Genomic DNA, 25,857 nt, shown 5'->3' with positions numbered 1-25,857 from the left:
GAACAAATAATTGAAATTCGTTTATTTTCCTTTGAGTAGGCAACGAATAGAAATTGGCCCAATCTCACCCCTTCGAGGGGGTGGCATTGGGACAAACAAACTATAATTGATACTCAACAAAAACAAATCAAAAGAATCGGCTTTAGCTCAAGTTTTCTATAGCTTTCCAAAACAAATTAAAATGATGGGCATGAATTTGAGAGTGTAATGCTTCAATATTCTATAATTAATCTTACATATACTATATATAATATTTGAATTGTGTATGGGTCATGAAAGCTGTAGCAGAGCTGGCAGCGAACAGCGTGACTTTTCGATTTTGAGATTCGATTTTTTCCAATGAATTTGATTATTTCTTGTCGGTCACTCGGTTACCAATGGCTTTTAGGGTGAGATCACAGGTTATGCGAGAACTATTCAAAACTACATCAAATAGTGATTGTAGAATAGATTGTTCGTAAACGTTTCAAAATTGCATCAATTTCCATAATACGCATTTCCAGGTGGGTCCATAATAGGCACGTCGGCAGCGAGCCGGATCACATGGAAATCAAATATAGGGTCCATAATAGGAAACGTCAAATTTGTAAACATTTCTATTATGGACCCCGAGAGTCCATAATAGGCATTCGGACAACAGTTTTCCAAATGCATATTTCGTTGGAAAAATCGAATGATTTTGTATGTTTCATAGGCGTACTATGAAGTAAAAACATTGAACTTTTTGTTAGAATCCACAAAACGTATATGCGTCTGAGATATCATTACGGAAAAGCGTCGAGAATGAATTTCAGCTTCTAAGGGGTCCATTACTAGCATTGAAACCCTACTAATATTCTTTACTTTTGCATTCGTCTTGCTTAACTGATTAACAGATATTATATTATTTCGTTTAGTATGTAGTCGTTCCCGCACTATCAAAATTATTCGCATTATCAAAGATACCCCGTTTTACAGTTTTACAATGAACCTTCAGGCGTATTTCACGGTTCAAGGTATTTTTATTACAAAATAACTCAAAACGTAAAGGACTTGTAAAAGTTGGGCAATTTGAACAGTAAATTTGGAAACGCATCTAGGGAGTCGATGCCGGTTATGGACCCTTTGCGTATTATGGACCCCCTACAGAAAAACATAAAATTAATACTCAAATCAAACATATTCCTATGAAAATCCACCGGGGGAACTTCGATTGCGTTGTTAGTTAGCAGTTTCAGGCAAAATATTTGGTCCATGGTGCAAAAATACAGAAATTTGAAAAGTTTTTTAAATGAAACCACGCAAGAGGGTCCATAATAGACATTTCCAGGTTGGTCCATAATAGGCACGTCGGCAGCGAGCCGGATTACATGGGAATCAAATGGAGGGTCCATAATAGGAAACGTCAAGTTTGTAAACATTCCTGTTATGGACCCCGGGAGGGTCTATAATAGGCATAAGGACAACAGTTGTCCAAATGAGTATTTCACGGACTAAATCGAATGTTTTGTGTGTTTTAAAAGCACATGTTGAAGTAAAGACATGAAACTTGTTGAAAGGCTGCACAAAACGTATATCCATCTAAGATATCGTTGCAAAAAAGCGTCGAGAATGAATCTCAGCTACTAAGGGGTCCATTACTAGCACTGAAACCCTACTTTTTAATCCATGTTATTTCACAAACGTATTTGACACTTCGTATGGAATTCTCACACTTTGTTGTATTTGTTAGCTTAATCAACTTTCAAGAATTCCTCCAAAAATCGAAGTGCATGGCTACATATATAGAGAGTGGGAGTCTCAATTATTTAGATGCTGAAGTATGGCTCAATGAGGATGCGTTTGAAATTGTTGAAGATTTTTTAAATCTTGGAACACTTGTAACATGCGTCGATAATGTGTTCCGTTTAGGATAGCAGCATCGGCTTTGGACATTGCACCAACTGTAGCCTGCAAGCAAAATGTACGTATATCGCTTGCACATTTGTACTCTTATCTCGTATTATGTACGATCGTGTGTTTACTGGGTTGTGACATGTGACAATGATGTTACGCGTATAGTAGAAAATCCTGTTTTGGTTGATAATACAGATTACGACACAGCGGAGATTTGCTGGTTGGACCACTGGTTTAAGCCTTGAAAAAACATACTTAAGTGTTAAGTTAAGTTAAGTCAGTTGTATATATTTCTAATTATAGCAGCGGTTACAACTATATACTAGTTGAAAACAGTTTGTTATGGGATCGAATCTCATCCCCGAGATAGTCACTTTACATCAAAGTTATAGTGACGACTTTCTTCGGAAGGGAAGTAAAGCCGTTGGTCCCGAGTTGAACTAGCCTTGCAACTGGTTGAACTGGTACTTTTGCACAATTTCAATATGGATTATTTTGAAATTTTCAGCTGAACAATTTCTTGAGATTTCCTCTGGAGATTTTTTTAATTGGCCCAGATGTACAAATGGACAATTTTTCACAATAACGCTCTGGCGGGGCACCGTGGCACTATTAAACCACTAATAAAATTGTTTCTTTTCAAGATGCTTCCGAAGGTCCCCGTTCCAACTCTGGACCAAACTATGACGGAATATCAACGGGCTCTCCAGCCCATTCTAACGCCCCAACAACTGGAACGCGCTAGGGGCATCATCAGACAGTTTACCGCCCCCAATGGACTCGGCACGACGCTGCAGCAGTTCTTGCTGGACAAACGAGAAGCCGAAGACAACTGGGCATACTATTACTGGTTAAATGACATGTACATGGACAACCCGCTCCCATTGCCCATCAACTCCAACCCGGGGATGGTTTTGCCCCCTCGGAAGTTTACCACCGTCAACGACCTGGCACGGTTTGCTGCTCGCCTGGTGGATCATCTCGTCAGTCACAAAGAGATGTTGGACAGCGGAGGTTTGGCACAGGAGCGGGCCACATCCCGCGAAAAAGGTCAACCGTTGTGTATGGCCCAGTACTATCGGCTTCTCGGATCATGCAGACGACCTGGCGAAAATCGAGACAGTCAATATTTGCCAGAGCAGAGGACCGACGAACATGTTATAGTTTGTTGCAGAAATCAGGTTTGTTAGAAGTATTTTTAAGAGAATGATGTTGTAATGTAATACTATCTTTCCTAGATGTACTGCCTTCCGGTAAAGGCCGGTGATCGTGGACGGTTAAACGAAGATGAAATCGCATCACAAGTGCTGCACGTGCTCAACGATGCTCCATGCTTATCTAGGAGAGCTTCCCGGATTGGCCTTTTGACGGCTGAACCACGACAGCGCTGGGCCAAGGATCGAAAGCTGTTACTACTGGAGGAACAGAACGCACGCAACATTGAGCTCATAGAACAGGCATTGGTTCTAATCTGTATAGATGAGCCAATACCATTAACGTTCAATGCACGGGGATTCAACGGATCTCCAGCGGGCGCACATTACTGTGGAGGCCGGGATGAAAGCAACATGGCACAGGAAATGATTCACGGAGGTGGCAGCGAGTACAATTCCGGCAATCGCTGGTTTGACAAAACAATGCAGTTGATAATCTGTAACGACGGGACCTGGGGTCTGTGCTATGAGCATTCTCCCTCTGAAGGAATTGCCGTGGTTCAGCTGCTGGAGGGAATCTACAAAAAGATTGACGAAATGCCAGCCAAGGAGGAAACCGGTTCGCAAGACCATCTGCCACCTCCGGAACGTTTGGAGTGGATCGTTCGACCGGAGATTGATCAACGGATTCAGGAAGCGGCAAAAAATGTCGATAAGTATGTTTGGTTTTCCATCGGAAAGGTATGGGACATAATAAATGTGTTTTATTTTCTAGGAACATTGAGGATCTCGACTTTTACGTGTATCGTTATCGGCCGTTCGGAAAGAACTTCATCAAAGCCTGCCAGGTTAGCCCCGATGTATTTATCCAGTTGGCGTTGCAGCTAGCTTATTTTAAGTAAGTAAATTGTAAATTTCTAAAAAGTGACACACATAGTTGAAACCCAAATGTGTTTAAAACAGGCTGTATGGATATTTAGTGAGCACGTATGAGAGTGCTTCAACTAGAAGATTCCTATTGGTAAGTAGTCATCGGAGCCTATGGGCGTAGCCAGGATTTCTATCAGAAAAGGCCAGATAGCTCAAAAGTTCATTCCGAATTTCACGTATGAACGATCGTTATTATCAGGTATCAGAAGGCCGGCTCCAGAGGCACGTTCCCCACCATTTGGGAGATTTGTGCCATCGCCATATTTGAGCCTATTTCATCATTTACCCGATGGGAGAGGAAAGGGAAGGGGAATATGGGAGGAAATAGGAGGTGGGTCCCTTGAAGAGGGAAAATCGCATAAGCGAATTAAGAGCATGTAGCTCCATACCACAATGGGTTCGAACAGCGCCCTAAAAAGAGCACTGCAAAACGCATGAGCGCAAAGAGAGCCTATAGCTCATTACCACAGCGGGTTAAGAATAACAAAAGGTCCTGAAGATTCAGGTTACTGAAATCAGTTTCACTTAATAAGTGTTTACCAAGTAATTGGAATCGCAATTACGCGAGAACTTGACAGTTACATATCAGGTGATAAGAAGTTCCATAATCGGAATCACACACTGAATATTTGTCATGTGATAGTTGAGTCGGCAGTGGCCAGTTAAGGTTGTAACCAAGCGACTGCAATTCTGCTTTGACAGATTTGTTAAATACTTAGCCACCTTTGGGGTGGCTCAGTAATGTACAGACGTCCACTCGTCCCGCGAAGGGAGTTGTGAGAAATATTTCCTATAAGCAAAGTGACAAGCAATTTTGAGATCACTCGAAGCAAGGACAATTATGTCCCAATTCACCGGAAGTGGAAACATCCAAATCACTAGGATTTCCAGTGGACGGAGAAAATCCATGAAAATTGGTCACAACCAATTCACAGTTTGTGGAGTATAACAAACGCAAAGTCTGCGAATTTACATTCTTATGTTCATATAGAGATGTAGGCGATTTCCTACAATAAGTAATCCAAGATTTGAACTACTTAAGCATTCCATCAGACTGGAGCTTCTCAAATTGATATCTGAGCTGCTCCAGATGATGTGATGAATATCAGCATCACTGCACACAATCAGCAGAAGGCCTTTTCATAGGCAGTGAACGACAACTCGTTTGAAATCATCCATTGGGGATGGTTCATCATGTGGTAAATACACCACAAAACGAAAGACGTATTTCCTATTGAGGTCACATACAAAAATATCAATTGTGACAGCACACACATCTCTGGTTGCTAACTCAGAAATGAGTGTAGCGACGTCAGCGCTATTTACGAGCACGCATGCACGAGGCATGGCACGGGAGTATGCCATTTCATGTTTCTGAAAGTAGCAAAAACTTGGGTCCACTAGGTTACCTAGATAAAAGTTCACAAAAGTAAGTTTTTTGAACTAGCGCCACTTGAGCTGTACCATTTGCAGGAGTCTACAAAGATTGATCGTTGCTGACATTTTATGCTGGAGATTGATCTAACTAAGCTATCCTAGCCGTAGCCACTACCCAAACTAGGCAGGATTAAGCTTTTCGCCATCTCAGAACGAAAAAGATCAGCAGCGAACAAAAACCAGATCGGTACCTCTTAAAAGTCGCCAAAGGCGAAAAGCACAGAATACGCTGCGTAAAACGCATAATGCGAAACCATATAGGTGAAGATTTAAACTAAATTACAATGTATTAATAATCCCACCCTTATTTAGCCTCAGGCTTGAGAATGAAGAAGTGCAGCCGATTATCTCGGAGAAACACAAGGTCACCTGCACCATTGCTCCGGGTAGCACAGGAAGGGCATATTACTGTAGAGGGCGCCCAGGAACTGACATACATAGTTGAAACCCAAATGTGTTTAAAACAGGCTGTATGGATATTTAGTGAGCACGTATGAGAGTGCTTCAACTAGAAGATTCCTATTGGTAAGTAGTCATCGGAGCCTATGGGCGTAGCCAGGATTTCCATCAGAAAAGGCCAGATAGCTCAAAAGTTCATTCCGAATTTCACGTATGAACGATCGTTATTAACAGGCACGGCATATTTTTTGAACGAAACTTTAAACTACGAAAGACATCCTCCCTACTTTTTCCGAGCGAAGTGGAGTTTGAAACACGTCTTGCATTTCTGGAGACTGACCATGTTTATTTTCTGAACAGCTATTTCAAAAGTTTTAAGAAAGCATAATTTATGAGCTTTGAAATGCATTCGGAACTCAACACGAATTTCGGATATTTTGTCCATTTTATGAAATTTAGCTATAGTGTGATCGCTTTTACAAGGCTTATTTATTGCTGAACAATGTGTTTGTTAATCGTCATTTTGGCCTCTATTGGATCAACTGTTCTTATAATATACTGAAGCTGAATTAGGATTTTATAAGATACTTATTCAGCTCTTATACATGCTTATGTTAAACATGTGGGAATAGCTGAAGTGCGACGCAAGTAAAACGTTAGTTCGTCTTCTGAATATCCTTTTATACATATACATTTGTTTAGTGGAATATTGGCTTTTTAATTGGGGGAAACATGTCTTGTTCAGCTCATTTGTAGAACAATCTTGACTAGTCGAATGAGAATCTTTGGAAACGTTTAATAAGTGGCGATTCAACTTTTGTTCATTCTAATGCATAACGTTGAATATTGATCTAAGTTTGTGTTAAAAAAGCCCCTTCTCAGCTCTTTATAGAGCAAATTTTTTATTCAGCTGCCATTACCATTATTGAACAATAATTAAACATGCATGCTTATTTGTGGCTCTGAATTGTTAGTTGGGAATCTCTTCCCGCGCCGTTGTTGTCACAGCTTCGTGGATAGGGTCCCACCGACTGTCAACATCTCCAGCAACGTTGATTCTTCCCATCAGCTACCCCATCAGTCGACAAGCGTTGTATATTGAAGCGCAGCGTTCTGTTTATTCTGGAACTCGTGACGCTGGATAATTGCGCCCGAGTTTTAGCTACAAAGAGATAATGACCCGAGTCGATATTAGGGGCTCGGAAGGTGCTGACATCCATGACATCTGTCGCCTATCAACTAGGACGTAGTCTATTTGGAAGCAGGCATTGCTAGGTGTGTTTGCAGATATTCTTTCGAGCGAAGTAGGTACTGCTGATTGCCATCCCTCTAGCTGCAGCGAAGGTTACTAGCCGCAGGTCATTATCATTGGTAACAGAATGCAGGTTTTTCGTTCCAATGAGGGGTCGGAAGAAATATTCTTTCCCGATTGGCGCATTTGCGTCGCCGATGACTTCCTTGACGTCTTGTTTTGGGCACTCTCCGTAGGTCTTATCCAGGCTCTCAGAGAACTCATCCTTCATGTCATCGGGCTTATCGCTCGTTGGCGTATATATGCTGATCAGGCTGTAGTTGAAGAACTTGCCCTTCATTCTCAACACACAGATTAGGTCGCTTACTGGTTTCCAGCGAATAATTCGCTTCATCTGCTTCCCAATCACTATGAAGACAACTCCACGTTCTGATCTGTCGCCACCGCTGTAGTAGATGCGGTACTTGAATGAAGTGTTGGCGATGGGGTTCACCGCTCGGAATTCATGTTCTCCGGTTCACGGCCAGCGTATTTCCTGGATAGCTGCCATGTTCACGCCGACATTCCACGGTTCACGAACTAGGAGTATAACACACGCGGGGGTTCATTCAAAGTTCTCATGTTCCAAGATCCAACTTTCCAATCGTTGTACTTTATTCGTTGCCGGGTCTGTTGCCGTAAAATCAATCCGTTTGCTCTACTTTTGCTTTTCTTGGTTGGTGAAGAGTCTTCGATAGGCCACCTAACCAGGGTTGCGCTACCTACATCGTGCTAGAGGGGCTGCCTCCTCGGCGCTGACACGATACAAGATTGTTCGTTTGTTCTTTTCATGATGGCCACGGTCATTGCCATCACATGCGCTAGCGGTGTTCGATGCTATCATAAGCCTATTTAAAATCGATGAACAGGTGATGCGTTGGGACTTGGTATTTACGGTCGTCGATGAAACCTGCTTGATAACTTCCCACGACAACGGAAGATAATCTGGGAAAGCACTTTGTAGGCGGCATTTAGGATAGGGAAGATTTAAATATGAATGAGTATCTCGAGGAATAAAAATTGAATTTCCAAATAGATTTCCAAGGAACTAAAGCTTTCTTAAAAGAATTTTTTTTAAAGTTTTTTTAAAAAATCTTGGAACAGATTCACTTTAATATAACTAATCGATCTGATAACAATATACTTAGCAGAAACCTTTTGAGTTACATAAAAGATTTTTGGCAAATCGCTCACAAAATCCATTGCGTAGTGTTCATAAATCCTTCGAATTATTTCTGCTAAGATCTTTTACGGAAGCTTGATTGTTTGGTGGACTACAACAATTTTCCAATAAATCTACAATAATGCAATTATTGTAGATTTATGAAAATGGAGACAATATTTTAAAAATTAACACAAAAACAATTCTTGGTGAAATTTTTGTTAACGACCCTAGAGGTTAGCAACGGTACCCAATAATAATCAATTTCTCTTTGGCTACGCCCATCAGAGCCTTTTACGTCTGATAATCGCTATTGATTATAAATCGCAGGGTCGAGTTGACTGCATTCGTTCTGCCAGCATGGAAGCACTAGAGTGGGCCAAAGCAATGTGCCAGGGAGAAGGTGCTAACGTAACCCTCGAGAGTGACAAAGAAGAAGACTATAGCAGCGAAGCGAATGATGCCAAAAAAGTAACTTTCAGTATTTACAGTGTATGTAGCTATAAGATTCCTATTACTAATTACCCCTCAAACGCATTGGATGTAACCTATCGCTTCAAATCTTACTCCACAAAATGTTATGCTAACCGTTTATGTGCCATTTTCTTAGAGAGACCATTTAAGGGAATTGTTCCGATGCGCTGCAGCTCGTCAAACGGAGGTGATGGTTCAGAATATCCTGGGACATGGTATTGATATCCACCTACTGGGCCTGAGAGAAGCGTGCAGGGAGCAACAGGGAACGCTCCACGAGCTGTTCACCGATGAGAGCTACAAAATTGCCAACTGTTTCCTTCTCTCCACGAGTCAGGTATCAAAGCCACTAATTGGAAACGCGAAGCAACGAGCACAATGGAGCACCTTTACAGCACTACCACTTTACAAAGCACCAATTCGGCACTTAATTGCACTGAAAGAAAAAGAAAGCTTGAAATTTCTATTTAGTAACACATATTTTGCTTTTCATTCACAAGGTTGCCTGTTCGACTAACAGTTTCATGGGCTATGGGCCAGTTACCCCACACGGCTATGGAGCGTCCTACAACCCGCATCCGAACGAGATTATCTTCTGCATTTCAGCGTTCTTCTCATCGGATAAAACTAGCGCATCGCGATTCGCTCGTTCACTTCAGGATTCACTCGATGCCATGCGCGATTTGCTGTCGTAAATTTGACGAACTGTCGTAAACTCACAGGAGGCCTTACCGTGTAACTACCAGTTCACTCTACGCACTCCAATATAAATTTAAAGTACTCAAACGTATTTCGAGTGTAAAACGTAAACATATCAATATTTGGGATGCTCGACTGAGTACAAAAACTCATACATATCAAATAGTTGTGAGAAGATTATAAATGATTTAAATAGTTTAACTGACTCCGCTCTAGGCTGACGGAATGCCATTTCCCTAAAGCCATTGCAGGAGTATCCAACCAAAGAAACAGAAACATATCATTAGCTCGTAAGACGAAAACTATACACATTGAATCGAAATCACGGTTATTCGTAAGAAGAATTTACTAACTGAAAATTGCACTGATTATGAGCTTGTTATGCAGCATATTGTTAGTTAAGGTAGTTGAATATTGTTTCTTCTGTTAAAATTGAAGTGTTGAGTTTTTCTACTTCAAGTGCGTGTAGTAGCAATATCAGAAGTATTATGAAATATTTAGATTTGTTCTATATTTGAATACTAATTAATGTGATTGAGTTTTAAACAACTAAACACTTGGTGGCTAGAACAGATTTCATTGAAAGTATTTAAAAATGTTATACAGTTATTGAGTATTAAAGTCTATATTACGTTCCTTACAACGATTCAGTATCAAATGCTCAAATCAAAATACATTACAAATGTACTGAAATACCATTCAATATATCATCTATATAATCAAAGGTTTGAGCGCCCGCACAGTAATTCTTGTCCATTTAATGAAACCAAATTCTAGCAATTAAAACGAAGGAAAAATTGGCGTTAGCAAAAACCACCAAACCTTAGGATGAGCTTTAAAACTGTACTCTAGTGCGAATCAAAGCTCCACTTGCAATCAACGTCCACCCACCAGCATTCAACATTGCACACAACCCGTCGGAAACAAGCTTTCCATGAGACGAAACTCAGAAAAACGCCTCAGAAGTTTGCCATCACAAAATGTATAAAATTTGAAATGAAAGAAAAAAATCGTGTAAACAATAACGAACATGTGAAAATTACAATATTTAAAAAAAAAGTTTGCAACAAACCAAATCTACTGGTAACAACATAGTTTAGACCGAACCGTACAATGTACTAAAGCATATAGCCTGTGAGATGATAGTAAAGTGGAACATATCTCCTATGACACTTGGGGTAACTTTAACCAACATATCATAGGAACTACGATACGAAATGATCTCTACATAAGTCATATTTAACCGAAATGGTGTTAGAAAATGTTTAGGAACCTAGTCTGTGGTTTGTGTAGGAACGGGTTTTCCTAAAGTATTATAGTGTTGTGATTTAATCGAAAGTATCAACTTATTTGAAAATATGACAAAAATGCTTTGTGTGATTTAATGGTTGAGTATCTAGAGATATATATTCTATAGTCACATCGCTGTGCCAACATTATAAAATGATGTAATGGTTTGCGTGGTAAGGTAAACACCGTAACGCTCTGGACGGCATGAAATGCGTTTGATTTGCATGAGGAGGTACAACCTCTTAAATTGTTAGTATAGATTTGAATTTAATTTAATGCAAAGTAAGTCTAACTTAATTATTTTACCAACTATTAAATGTTTTTGTTAAATAATCAAAGTGATTTCTGATTAAATCATGGCAGAACATCCTAAAACGTAATACAGTCAACTTTCTCTTACTCGATATTTCGTATCTTGATATTTAGTTAGAGAGCCATAGTAAAAGTTGGATTCATGGCTACCTCGATGGTCCGTTGGATCGCATTTGCACTGGTTTTATGTTCCAAAACTCGATACCTGCTTAACTCAATGGTCCCTTCAGTATCGAGTTAGGGAGAGTTGACTGTATAAGAGAATTTTAGACACTAAACAAACAGAGGAAAACTAACATTTTCGGTTTTAGTCGGGTTTTAGTCAGCCAAATAGTCTTCAATTTGGTAGTAAGATGCCAAACTGACAAGATCTTACGAAAGTCGTGCCTCGGTTGATGACCCCGACTCTCCGCACGAACTCTAACGAATTGTTAGAGCCTTAAGTTCTGTGTTCTCTGTCTTGACCATCTCTGCATGTGTTCTCTGGACCATTAAGGTGTTTGTTATAATGCTACTTCCAGTTACGAGTTGATGATTTAAGTGAATATTACTATGAGCTCTATCGTCCATGGGCGTAGCCAGGACTTCCATCAGAGGCTTTAAATAACTCATCTCGAATTCATTCAGGAATTATACTCAAGATTCTATAAAAAAAATATTCAAAAATATTGTCAATGTCAATGTCAATCGATTCAGATTTTTTCAAGGAACTTTTTCAAACTTCTGATATTTTTCTTTGGGTATGCTCAAGATATTTCCATAAACATTACTCTTAGTTATTTTACTGGGGCTCTACCAAGAATTTTCAATGAATTCTATAAAAAAAATCTTTCAACATGAGTAATTCCTCTAAAGATTCTTTTTGAAACTCATACAATGAATTTATAAAAAAATAGAAGTGTTCTTGGAAAAAAGAAAGATTTTTTAAATTGTTGTTTTTTCTACATATATTTATTATATAAGAATTTGTTTCACGGATTTCGATCAGATTCACCGCGTTTTCTACCGTTTCGACACTATCCAGATAGTCATCAACATAATGGGCGGTATGATTAATAAGCGTTGAACTTTACTACATGTAGCATCTACTCAAAAACAAAATCCACAAAGTTTACTACACTTTTGGTATGAATAAAAAACCTTTCGAACAAGTAGTACCTACCTGGGAGGGAGAGAAACCAATACAAAATTTCTGTACGTCATAGTGAGCCGAGATTCCGCTGTCATGAACTGTCACTGTGAGCCCAGATCTCAAACATTGGACTAACATGAAAAAAGCGCGTAACTGATTAAAACACATTTTCGTATTTCTTCAAAAGTGATAAAAATCGAATAAAAATCAATTCATGCACATAATGCAAGTAATGTCACGTGAGCACCATTTAATCTGATTGAACATAAAGCATTGAAAAACGCATCGTTCTACTTTTTCCAATGAAAATGAATATTAAGTGCATAGAAAACTGTGGCCCTATTTTCATGTTTGTCAGGAAAGATCGAAGGTGCACAACAAAAGGAAACTACCGATTTTCTCGAAGCCTGCCTTGATTGTTGTTGGCATACTGGAGTTATCTTGCAGTTCAAAATAACGTTGTCTTATATTTCGTGTGTAGTATCGGTGCCTCCCTCCCAGGTACCTACTACTTTCGAACATGAACACTGATGCTGCACGTTAAGAAAATTCCATTCAGAGTGACACTTAAAATCAATAAAATTATGCATATATGCCAAGTTTGCGCTTATTCACACGACAGATCATGTGAAAATATGAACGTTACTACATTTCCGCTCTGCATCGCGTAATCGATCATGAACACAAATTCATGTAGGTTATGTAACTTAACACGATTGGAAGTATTTATTCGCGATAACCATTCCCTTTATGAGCATGTGAATTTTATAATGATTCGACAACAAGGATTTTCCTGGAATTTTGGATTTTAGCTAGAAATCTGTATTCTATGAAGGAATCATGAGATTGCAGCAATTGTGGAATTATAAAGTTCCGAACCTTTTCAAGATTTCAATACTGAGAATTTGATAAAATAGCGGTAGAATTTTGAACTTCCTCTGTGAATAAAAAAAAACACCATGTTGAACTACGATGATGCATATGGAATTCTTAGTATTTCTGTGGTATTCTCGTTATTTTAGTAGGTTCCTGGTAGTATTCTTGGAATTCTTATAAATAAAAATAAATTCTCACAATAGTGTTGAATTAAGGATTTTCTTTTACATTTTTACATTCAGACATTCAAAGGTTTATACTTTGATTGAAGATTTCCTCTGAAATCCCAACGGAACTGGTAATCAAAGGGATCTAAAGTTTACAATAATTCCAAAGATTCGGACCAGTGTTTGCAGGAATCTCACTGAAATCTCGGAGATTCCTACAAAAAAAACCGTCTTGAAGATACCCGAATAACTTCAAAAGATTAATAGCCAAATCAAATATCGGATTTACAATATTCCCAAAAGAATTCCAGAATGGCTTCCAGAATGCCTCAGTCAGTCAGTCATTCTAACATAAAATTAAAAATTACTTTATGATTAGCTAAAATCCATCCGAGAACTCCTAAGAAACAACATAATTATCGTAATGCCAGTTTGTACATAATTATCGTAATGAGTATCTTCGTACCAGCCACACGATATTACCATGCAAAATGGTCAATCGTTCCATGCTCTCAGTTAAAAACTGTGTAAGTACTCATAAGAACACTGAAAGCTGAGAATTAGGCTCTGTCTCAGTTGGGACGTAACGCCAGAAAGAATACCAGATCCCTCAAATAAATTCAAAATTTCTTACCGGAATTTCAAAATTATTTTCGAAATATCAAAATTTGAACGGAAATCTCAAAATACCTTTCAAAATAACAAAGCTAACATCGTTTTCCCATGATATTTACTCAAATTTTAATTATTCCAATCATTTCAACAATCTCAAAGCATGAGTAGCAACCTCTAAAACTAACTATCAGTAGCTTTGTAGAAATGCTACCTTTATTCATAGCAACGCGTTGTTTATAGTATGTTCGAAAGGTGCAGTAAGAGAAATGACACAAACATGTTCCACTCGTGTTCCGCATATAGCGTTTACTACCGATAATGTAGTAAACTCAACTTTACTACATTTTATTCATACCGGCCAATGTATGTCGACTATTACTCGCGCAGCTTCTGGATACTACTCCTCGTATTCCTCGGCATTTTTGTTTTTCAAATATTGCGCGATGCATGGTAAGCATGTAGCTCCAAAGGTAGCTGCATCCATTACAAATATTTGTGCTTGCGCTCCTGGATGTTCCCGGTAAAGGAATATTTGTACCTACCTATCCTCTTGTCGTTTGCGAAATTGATGAAGCAATTTCTTAATGTCGCCATTGAAGGCAATGCTATTTCGGACGACCGGAAGTGCTGTTAACATGTCCGATCCTTACAACATCATGTCATTGAATGAAACTCCATCTGTTCGAGCGGCTGAGTCCCATATCAGACGCACATTTTCTGGCTTTCATGGGTTCCTTACCTAAGTGAGAAATACCCTACCCGACCAGGTATAGAAAACTTCAACTCCGCAGCAGTTATTCGATAGGCATATCCTTTAGCAAGGTACTCCTCAATCATACTCTGAACTTTCTTCTGCAGTTTCTCATCCCTCGCTAGCTTGCACTTCGCACGGCCATATTGTAGTTATTTTGCAGCGACGTTTCATCACTTCGCCATAGCAACCCAGTTTCCCATCTTCCATCAACTCTTCTGGTGGTGTTGTGTAGGATGTCTAGCGCTCGTTAATATGCCTTCGATTGTGGACTTCGCTTGACACTCGCTTCATCGAATGCAAGAAGCTGCCTTAACAGATTGCTCATCTCGGCGTCTTTATCGGGCAGCTCAGCGCGAATGTTTACGTATTCTCCAGGAGTAGTTCCGCAAAAGCTTTTCGTCGTCTAAAAATGCGAAAACATCCACGCTTTTTTCATTGAACGTCACAGGAAGATAGCACAACAGTGCACTAGAAGTCGCTGATTAAAGATGTTGCTGAACAACGTTCTTCTCCAGCGTAGGTGACGATGGCACTCCTGATTCCTTCTTCCTAACGTGCAGCAAACCATGATGACGCTTTCGACAGTCTCCTACTTCGCATTCCAGTTTTGACCGGCAGGGCCAAGATCGATGAGCATATCCTGCACAATACTTTCTGTAGTACCTTTCATCGCTCGTCCACATTCATTCGCCCGAATGCCATACAGTCGGCGATTCCGACTGCAGTCTCAAATCAAGGAAAAGAATAACGTCACAGACCATCGAAACAAGGTTTTTCATAAAAACGTTGAACGTGGCCAAGTAGACTAAGTTGTAGTTGCGCTTGAAGCAGGCTAACCGGAGTTTTAGATTCGGTCGAATCCTATCCACCATTTCCTGCAGTAGCATAGCATAATATACTGATATTATTGCGCAAGGATCATGTGCTTCACCATGTTTCCTATGCCCATTCCAAACTGAACCAATGTTTTGAGGTCGTCGTCCCGAAGGGAGGAAAACTCTCTCATTTGCTTCAAAAGATCAGGGATAACCACCTCGTATCCTCCATATAGTCACTCCAGTGCCAGTGTCTCCAATACAACAGGTACTGACTCCGGAACCAGTAGCCGACTTTTTACGCTCTCCAGTGCATGTCCACGCAAGCATCGCTGCAAACGCGCAAGGTATTTGGCATCCTTGTACCCATATGTTTCGGTCGAGTTGTTGAAGGAACTAAGGAAAAGTGGTCATAAGGAAGAGTGACGTTATATCCATAATCTATCACAATCAATGCACTGGTGATGAAGTAGACAGCATTATGTTGATGTGATATAGAATGATCTGAATTGTATCGCAGTCGGCCAGCTCAAATCAGGCACTTGTACGGTATTGTGCCACGCGCCATAGACCGTTGTACCTATAAAATCTCTGCATACCATTCCGGTTCATGCTATCATGAGCTTCATTTGGTTCATGCTGCCTTTTCTTTATGTGGTGGATTTATTTTTCTGCAGCTCTTGCTGCCCTGAGCTGCTCTCTGTTCTGTCGCGTGCCGGCCACAATCATACAGCTTCTGGCGACATTCTTCACGTTTGTCACTCTCTGATGCTCTTCATTGAACCAGTATTTTCGCCTTCGTCGTTGATCAGTGCCAATCACTTCCCGCGTCGTTATGGTCACAGCTTCATGTATAGGGTCTCCCAGACTGTTCACATCTCCAGAAATGCTCATTCTTTCCAACTATACATCCGTCGACAAGTGTTGTATATTGAAGCGCATCGTTCTGTGATTTCTGGAATTCATGACGTTTGCGGATATTCTTGTGAGCAAAGTGGGTACTGCTAAATGCTACACCTCTTGCAGCAGAAACTTCACCAACATATTAAAAATAAATTCATCAGGAGCATTTCTCAAAACTTCCAAAAAGATAACTTAAAAGAATTTTCGCAAAATTTCAAATACAGATTTCTAAATAAATATTTCCAAGAATGCTCCGAAAATTCACTGAAAAGTTTCTTCTTCTCCAAGGATCTGTCCAGAATATTTTCTAAGCATATCCCTCGCAGATACTTGTTGAAGCCAAAAAGCAAAATTCCGAAAAAAAAATCCTACGAATTCTGCAGATGAAGTTTTGGTTTTCTTAGTCGCATGCATAGATAAATGATAGTGAACCCTGAAGGAAGCATAAGATGATTTAATGGGATCTACAGGATAAGTTCTTGGGCGAATCAATTCTTAAATTATTTTTCCGAAGCAACTCTTGAAAGATTCCGAAATCTTATTAAGAATTATCGGAAAGCTTTCAAGAGAACTGAAGGAAGGATCAGAGAAAATAAAACAAAAAAACTTCCTAGAGAACTTTTTGCAGCGATCGTTTTTTTTTTTTAAGAATGCTCAAAAATTTATACAGTTCTTAGGGATTCCTACATAAATTTCAATTGTGGAAGGTACTCTGCATACTTTTCCAAGCTCAAAACGTATTTCTGGAGAAATATCTATGATTCTATCCAAACTATTAAAAAAAAACTTTGAACCATTTATCAATTTCTCGGGAAATCCTTGAATAAGGCAATGTTATATTTGGAGATGTTCTTAGTAGAACTACAGATCGACTCTTTCAAAATTTTCAGGAATAATTCATGCAGGAATTCTTTGATAAACTTTGCAGTTTGTGGTTAAATTTCCCAGATTGATAAAAAAATTAGTCTTGTTTTGCAAAAAAATCCAGAAGAAACTTAGTAAAAGTTTCAAGTTGTAGCCGAAGTTCAGGAAGAATCTTTGAAACAGTTCTTGGAGAAGTTCTAAGAGGTATTCCTGGACATTCTTTTTTTGGTCCAAGGTTGATTTTAATCAAGAATATATTTAAAAAAAAATAAGAATTTGATTTTATGAAGTTATTCATAAATTTCAAGCAATTTTTATAGGAATTTCTTGAATTTTCTAAGGAATAGATTGAGCTTGAGCTTGAGCTTGATTGGCCGCCCGTGGATGCTACACCAGTATCGCCAGATCACAATGAACCAACCGAATGACTGCTTGAGGATTAACAGGCATCCTCAGTGTATAAGTGCTGGTGATCTATTTTTAGCGACAATGGTGCCTGCCACGTCAGAATGCTGATCAATGTGGGGAAGGGGGAGGAATTGATGATGCATTATACTGGCTCCCACGTAGACCGTACATACCACTGCATCTAAGCCAGTACATGCGGGAGTGTATGGATTGGGGGAAAGGCATGGCAGAGAGGTTTGCTTTTGTAGTTTAGCAGACAGCCTATGTATCAGGCGTAAGTAAAGGTATGCGCATGGAAGAATGGAAGCGTTAGGGAAACGGTTTCTTGTCCGTCTCGGGTTCTAGCGTTTTGCTATGAACGAATAGTTTGAGTGTGATAGATTTAGAATGGAAGATAGAAGCAAGTGAGAGATACAACTACAAAGTACGAGGAAAGGGACGGGCCTGGAATTGAACCCATGACCTTCTGCTTATGAAGCAGAAGCGGTAGCCATCAGACCATCAATCCCGTCTTTCTTGAATTTACTAAGGAATAGGAGAAAAAATACTGAAGTAATTACTAAAAATGTATTATTCCTCAAGAGGGATTCCGGGTTAATCTTCTGACCAGTTTCGAGCGAAAATGCATGGAAAGTTTCTTTAAAAAATATGCAGAAGAAATTCCGAAGGTGCCATTAGGAGAATTATTGGAGCAATCCCTATAAACTTCCCTTTAAGTTCTTTTCTAACAAACAATTCAATGAAGCTTTGTGTTATGAAGAATGTTTTGATAAGGCGGCGTCCATTTATTACGTAACGCTAAAATTGGAAATTTTTGACCACCCCCCCCCCCCCTCCGTAACGCTTTTTTTGTATGAAAAATTTCAAATTTTTGTATTAACCGTAACGCTTGAGCCTACTCCTCCCCTCCCCCTAGAGCGTTACGTAATTTGTGGATGCCGCCTAACACTACAACGATACAATTAATTAATTCGTCTGTCAAAACCATAATAAATCACAATTTGCTCGGTTACTCGCGAGTAAACGATCCCGAGCTTGTGGCTACTTCTTTTGACATGTTCTCCCGAGCAGAAGGGTGCTTACTTACTCACACCTAGCCAGTTCGCGAGTCTGTGATGTTTGTTATGCGTTGGTTTACACTCGTGAGCTGCTTCGTGATGCGAACTTTTCCACCACTGCTTTCAAGTTCGACAAACCTTTGCCTCATGATTTAGTGCTTGTTAAATCGGCAACACGGTGCGAGCACTCTTGACCAAAAAAGGTGTGGTGGTCGGCATTTTATTTGTTACAAAGAGTGTGGAAAGGCGGCCATTGGTGGCGGATGGTAATGTTAAATTTGGTAATTGTCGAGTAGCTCGTATGTGTTACGAGATAGTGCTGAATTGTCTTCGGTGAAGTTTTAGTACTCAGTACGATCTTCCTTTAGGAGTCAAGAATGATTACTTAAGTTCAGCACAAGACCGATAGGGGCACTTTTTCTATTTTGCTTCATATAAAGCTTATGGGAAATGTATTTAACCTTTGCATTATGTATTATCAAAAGATCCTGATGATTTAGAAGGTTGACGTCTTCGGCAAAGTTGTTCAGGAGGTCAAGGGACGTCAATATTCAAGACAAACGATTCGACATTTTGCCACAAGGCGGCGCTAGAGAGCATTCAATTTTTGTTTCACAGATATCTCAGGTTCCTGACTATTTATAAAGAAGGTGTCTTCTGTAAAGTTGTTCATTAGGTGAAGAGCTAACATTTTTCGGATCAATTGATTTGACGTTTTGTCGCCAGGCGGTGCTAGTGAGCACTCAATGTTTGTGTCGCACATATCTCAGGGTCCTGACTACTTAGAAAGATGGCGTCTTCGGCAAAGTTGTTCATTAGGTCAAGGGCTGTCATTATTCGAATCAACTGATTCGACACTTTGCCACCAGGCGGCGCTAGTGAGCATGTAAGTTTTGTTTTTGCAAATATCTCAGGATTTTGACTATCAATCAAGATGGCGTATTCGACAAAGTTGTTCAGGAGGTCAAGAGCTTCGAATCAATTTATTCGACATTTTGTCACCAGGTGGCGTTTGTTAGCATGCAAGTTTTGTTTCGTAGATATCTTAGGATCCTAACTTCTTAGATGAAATTGTTCAGGAGGCTAAGGGCTATCATTATTGAGGTCAATAGGGCGATATTCAAAACTAAAAAGGCAATAGATGGCTCTTTTTCAGTGGTAGTAAAATCAAAATCCTGAATCAAAGAAAGCACCATGTCAGATGAACTAAACACAAAAAGTTATCTATTCACATTACGCTTGATTTCTAATCACTACTTTTTCGATCCAGTTTCCTAATAGCTAGTAATTTACGTTTTTCATTATTTTCCATACGTTTTGACAGCTCTCAACTACCATTCTTCCATGCGCATGTGTTGGAAGTTTGAGAAATATGAGAATCCATCGTAGCGCGATCAGTGAGTGGAATACAAACAACAGTGTCACCGCTCGGCGGCCGGTATGAGAAACTGATTGTTCGAAAGGTTGTTGTCTGTACTTTTTGCCGCTGGCGCCAACTGTTAGCGCTTAAGAACGAAATAAACAGTCGTTACCCTATTGATTCGACATTTTAACACCAGGAAGGAAGCGCTAATGAGCATTTGATTTTTGTTTCGCAAATATCTATAGCGTCCGGATAATGATTATCCTTGTCCTAATTAAAGTAATAACAATTTTAATCTACTGGCCTCTATAAAATCTTATGGTGGTAAGCTCCATCGAAGTTAATACGCCAATCGCGTATTATCCTCGATTTTTTTAAGCATCAAACGGTATTATCCTTGATTTTAATACCGGTATTAACTTTAGTGCGCCGATTTTGGGGCACTAAAGTTAATCCGAGATTAACAAAAATTTGGCTACGTGCTTGATTTTGATCACACGCACACTAGTGTAGCAATGAAAATAAACGTCAAAGAAAAAAGCAAAATAACAGGAAATTATTTGCTACGGTGATATAAATAAGCAGTTCTTCGTAATTTTTCGCCACTATTTCTCTGTTAGAAGGTTGGTATAATGATATACAATATACAAATTCGACTCAATACTAGATTTTCTGGTTTAATTTGCAGATGGGCAATCTATAAACCGGAACGTGGAATTAAGAAAAGTTCTGCCGTTAGCAAATGGATCTCTAATGCAGCCTCAACAAAACTCACTACTCTGTATAAGTGGCTCCAATTTCATTTCAACGTAAAACACGCTAAGTACTAGAAAGATATCAACGGGGCTAAGACTTTCCCGGACACGAAGGCCCCGGCCTTCAGAATAAGAAACTCCCGTGGTGGCAGAATCGCAACTGAAGGTAACCAAAGTGATAACTATCACCCGCTCCGGCAGCTTGCACAGGCATTGTCTTCTACAGGCCGTCAAGCTGGTGTGTTAACGACAGAATCTACCAAGAAGTACCTGCGGATGGGCCATGATGTGGTCGAGAAGGCCAAGCCGAAGTTTGCCTTTTTGATGAGTATTCGTAGTATCAAAAAAGTCGTCCCCATGGTCAACAAGATGCTGCTGTTTTTTCGAATGCGCCAGATCCCAACCCGTAAATCACCTACGGATACCTGACGCTGGAATCGGTCCGCCACCTGATCTACGAGCGCGAATTCGTCAAGCAGCCGCATTCCGATCACCGACAACTTTGTGTTCGAGAGTAAGTAGCGCTCCGGATAACAAGATGCAATGCGTTGTGGATCTGTTGTACCAGATCTACAATTCCGGATCCCTATTCCGCAATGGCAACAACTTCCTATGGCCGTTCAAGCTACCCCATCGGGGAATGGCACAAAAGTTCATTACCGTTAGGTGGATATGGTTGCGAGAGCGCGACACAGGGTGGTTACCATACCGGGAAAAATCAATAATTTGAGGTAATCGCCAGGAAAATCATCAAAATTGACAAACCATAATATCTAGAAATTCGTTATGTTTGAATACCTTGTTATTCAGTTTCTGTGATTCTAAGCTAATAAATAACTTTCATTGGGATGCTTTAAATTTTTTAATGATTGTATTGCTTCTTTTTCTTCTTTTCTGGAGTTACGTCCCCACTGGGACAGAGCCAGCTTCTCAGCTCTTATGAGCACTTCCACAGTTATTAACTGAGAGCTTACTATGCCAATGACCATTTTTGCATGCGTATATCGTGTGGCAGGTACGAAGATACTCGAGTCTAGATCTATGCCCTGGGAAGTCGAGAAAATTTCCAACCCGAAAAGATCCTCGACCGGTGAGATTCGAACCCACGACCCTGATTGTATTGCTATTACTACTATATTTTGGTACGCCTATGCTTCTTAAAAATGTTTTATTTCGCTCATAAGTTATGATCTCGCTCTAAAAGCCATTGGTAACCATGTGTGTAGCTCGGTGTTTCTGAGTATTTGGATGGATTTACACGTTATTTAACAACGCTATGGTGAAGAAAGGATCATTATCTACCTGCCGGTGGTGGTTTGATTGCCTATTTGTTCATTTGCTCAGAAACAACAAGCTACACAATGGTTTTTAGGACGTTATCCCAGATTACGTGAGATTTGTCTCATAACATCGCTGAATAGGGGAACTGGGGGTAAAATGAACACACTAAGCAATTTTCATGTTTCATTGCTTATGAAGCTGTCAGATTCTTTTTCAATTGCTTAGAATTGAAGAAGGATGTTTATGCAATGTAACAAGTTGACAAATTGTGATGGAATTAGAATTTTATCAACATTACAGTCACCCCACAGTTATGGATCAACTAAGGGTCATTTTTCAGAACAAAATGTAATTAAAAATCATGGTGACACTGTACAAAACAAAATTACCTTCCTGGCACTGCACAATATATTTGTTTTTGAGAATACACCTTAAAATTCCAGATTATTTACGAAAATGTATCAATTTCGATAGAAATTTCAAACGATGTCCACCCCACAGATGTGGATCACTGGAAGAGAAGGATCCTTATTATGCATCAAATCGACTCATATTATGGATCAAAACACTATAACAGCAATTTATCTGCGAGGAAAACGAATGGTGTGTTAGTGAAAGTATACGTTTTGGCGTTTGTTTCGGAATCGTTTAATCGTTGATTCATAACTGTGGTATGGTTTTCATTGCCCCACAGTTATGAATCAACGCTTCTGGGAATGCGGTTAACATTTTATTTTCTACGGACGGAAAAAATATGATTAAGCATATTATAATTGATTGCGATGCTATATAGATTTATGGTTCACGTAGGAAAAATGTGTTTTGGGTAATTCCAACTATATTTGATAAGATATTCCCGTTTTAATGCAACTTTGATCCATATTTGTGTGCTATCCATAACTGTGGGGTGACTGTATTATAATTTTGAAAATTTCTTTCCACAGAGTAAATGTTCCAAACATGTGGGTAAAATGAACATGTAACGGGGGTAATATGAACATATACTTGGGGGTAAAATGAACATACAATGGGGGTAATATGAACATATACTGGGGGTAAAATGAACATGTAGTGGGGGTAAAATGAGCACCTTTGAAATTGAACGGGTTGCGGGCTGGTGCATGTTCAATGCATATCTCACGGACAATCCGGAAACGATGGAACGTTTAGCCGCGACCATTTGGATGGCTGTCCATGTATGTCTTTGTATTTTCTCCGGAAAACTCTCGGCATATGAAATAAAATCCAGTAGTATTCACCCTGCAATGGTGTTCATATTACCCCCATCTCGAGTAATTCATTTTACCCCCAAAGAATCAACATCTTCAAATAATTTGTTCTACGAAATTAGAACATAATAATACTTTCAATTTCCGTCTACTTATCATGAATACTTTAAAGATATGACGTGCTACGCATTCAAATAGATTTTTGATGGTTTTAGTCATAAAAACCTTAAATTCCAGGAGTGAAAATTTACATCACATGAGAAAACGGAGAGGCGTACTTTGTTTTTGTTTACTTTTCCAGCTTGTGACAGTTCTAGATCGCGCTAGAGTTGTCGAAATAGTTCCTTAGTCTGAGGATTCAGGGTGGTTCAATGTTTTGCATAGATATATAGCATAATTACCGTAAAACACAAACCTGTTCATTTTACAACCCCCCTGTTCATTTTACCCACAGTTCCCCTATGTTTCGAAATGTTTCTTTCCAAAACTTTCCTCTTTCAACGGTAATATTTTTATCTTTTCTCCATCTGAATTCACTCGAAGTTTTAACTTTTAACTTTAATTTGATTTGAAATTTTGGCACCTGCATTGAAAGTTTTCTTCAGTTACACAATAAATCTGGATATTTTATTAAAAACTGAATAAATGAATAAGGAAGAAATACATGCTTCTGCGTATGTGGCTTTGTTTCATTTGCATCTTATACCTATTTGCTAATATTCGGGAAAAAAAATCGTATGATTACGAGTTGAGTTGAAATACCTCTACTTGGCACAATAAAAAATCGGAAATTTCAAAATGGAAAATTTCAATGTGGAAAATCCAGTGCAAGTAGGAGCTATCTCCGAAAAGAAAATCAGTATCAAATATTTCAATGATTGTACCCCGTTTGGCATAACGAGTGATTTAAAATGATCAGAAAGAAACACAATATATTTCATAGATTAACCATTTACGAAGCTTTTTAACATTATTTTTCGAAGTTTTTTACCGAGATTGACATCAAGCTCATAGTAAAAAATGGTGACTAGTCCTCAGAAAATGCAGTATTCGTTCAGAGTACAAGGTAGTGACTACAAGTGCCGAACGCAATTCAGGTTGTGTGTACATTGTAATGTTTTAAAATAATAAACTGAAAAAAAATCATAGAAACGACCAATTAGAAATTAAGAATCCTGTGTAGAGTTTTGTTATTAAATAAAAGTCAACACTCGATTTTGAAAGAACCATTTGGGTAGATTTGGGGTTGGAAAAAAATCAAATAAATCCAACAAAAAAGCACTCGAATGTCAAGAGTAGATGTCAAACTGACATTGACGTCTACGCACCGTCGCATTGAAGTTTCCATATATAGAACCAATGTGCATGTATATGTGCGTTTCGTGGCGATTTGCTCTCCAGATGCGTGAGTCAGGAACATTTTCACCAGATGTCAGTTGTCACAACTAACGGGTCGGATTCGCTACTTGAAAGGCAGTCGTGTTCCAATAAGCAAATCACCGCTGTATCCAAAAAGATTCGTAGCTGCTTTATCGACTAAAAAATAAAAAAAAATATTGGAAAAATCATAACTAAGTGCGAGCCGGCAAACCTGGACTTGATACGTGGTCTCCTACGTAAAAGCCGGTTATCTTATCACCTACACTATTTCATTAAAGTTAGAAGTAGGTTGATTTGTGTGCATAAATTGAAGTCAAAAGATGTGAATGTTTTCGGATATTGATAATTATCAAAATTGTAATGGGTTACATGCATGGCCTGATTCGCTACTCACGACATAGTAACGCACATGCGCTAGCGTCTATGCACGAAAAATCGCTAAAAGGGAACGCGAAAAATATTTGTATGGCGAAATACATCTCACGAATTATTTCTCTAAATTGAGAACTATTTTCGAAAAAATATTTGGTACCGGTTGTACAGTATGATGATGGCTATCAAGCCTAAAAATATTTTTTCGATAAATGCTTTCATTTATGAGAAATTTGAAGTTAGATGCCGTTCCCCATACAAAATGAAACGAGAAAACTACTTCTGATCAACTGTGGACAAGAGCAAAGCAGGTAATCCATTAATATAAGTACAAGTGGATAGCTGAATCAATGAAGTAGTCAATTTGATTTGACGGTAAATTTAGGGTTGGAGTAAGAAGATTTTCTTTAGAAACAACTATTTGTGTGTAAGTCAAAGTAATCAACAGAATAGTATTCTCAACATAAATGAATTCTTCTCCGTGTAAGCCTGATGTCGGCACTGGGATTCAAAAGAAACGTAAAAACGAATGTAATCTCAAGAAATCTTTGGTTTCAGGCTCATTGTGCCAAACGACCATCATGCCCAACGACCTTTACGACAAACGGCTTTATGCAAATCGACTTTATACCAAATGACCTACCTAAGTTAACCTACTAATATGAACTTTGCATGTGCAAAAAAATTTGATTAATAAATTGCTCAGAGCCCAACATGTTTATTAAAATCAGTTTGTAGGTATGTATTCAGCTGTTCTAGTATTTTGTCAATGGGAATCTATTTTGTTTCAAGAATTAAGACAAATTCAGTTTTAACAGGTTACATTCAAATGAATGGTTATCATTTTGATAAAATTATTCTT

At 39.0% G+C, this 25,857-nt stretch overlaps 1 protein-coding gene across 1 annotated transcript in view; it reads left to right on the top strand.

Moving 5' to 3' along the window:
• The window catches only part of LOC5573378 (choline O-acetyltransferase), a 173,805-nt gene extending 163,324 nt beyond the window's left edge, over positions 1 to 10,481 (top strand). The window contains exons 3-9 of the mRNA XM_021857310.1: positions 2,520 to 3,056; positions 3,114 to 3,745; positions 3,805 to 3,927; positions 3,993 to 4,050; positions 8,579 to 8,719; positions 8,859 to 9,059; positions 9,223 to 10,481. Of these exons, the coding sequence (XP_021713002.1) occupies positions 2,520 to 3,056; positions 3,114 to 3,745; positions 3,805 to 3,927; positions 3,993 to 4,050; positions 8,579 to 8,719; positions 8,859 to 9,059; positions 9,223 to 9,417 (1,887 nt within the window). The 3' untranslated portion in view covers positions 9,418 to 10,481. The remainder of the gene's footprint in view (positions 1 to 2,519; positions 3,057 to 3,113; positions 3,746 to 3,804; positions 3,928 to 3,992; positions 4,051 to 8,578; positions 8,720 to 8,858; positions 9,060 to 9,222) is intronic.
• The last annotated feature ends 15,376 nt before the right edge of the window (positions 10,482 to 25,857 follow it).

Source organism: Aedes aegypti, chromosome 1, assembly GCF_002204515.2.
Source record: "Aedes aegypti strain LVP_AGWG chromosome 1, AaegL5.0 Primary Assembly, whole genome shotgun sequence".
NCBI classification, from domain to species: Eukaryota; Metazoa; Arthropoda; class Insecta; order Diptera; family Culicidae; genus Aedes; species Aedes aegypti.
Note: the sequence above shows the minus strand (reverse complement) of the source record. Positions and strands in the feature narration are given on the sequence as shown.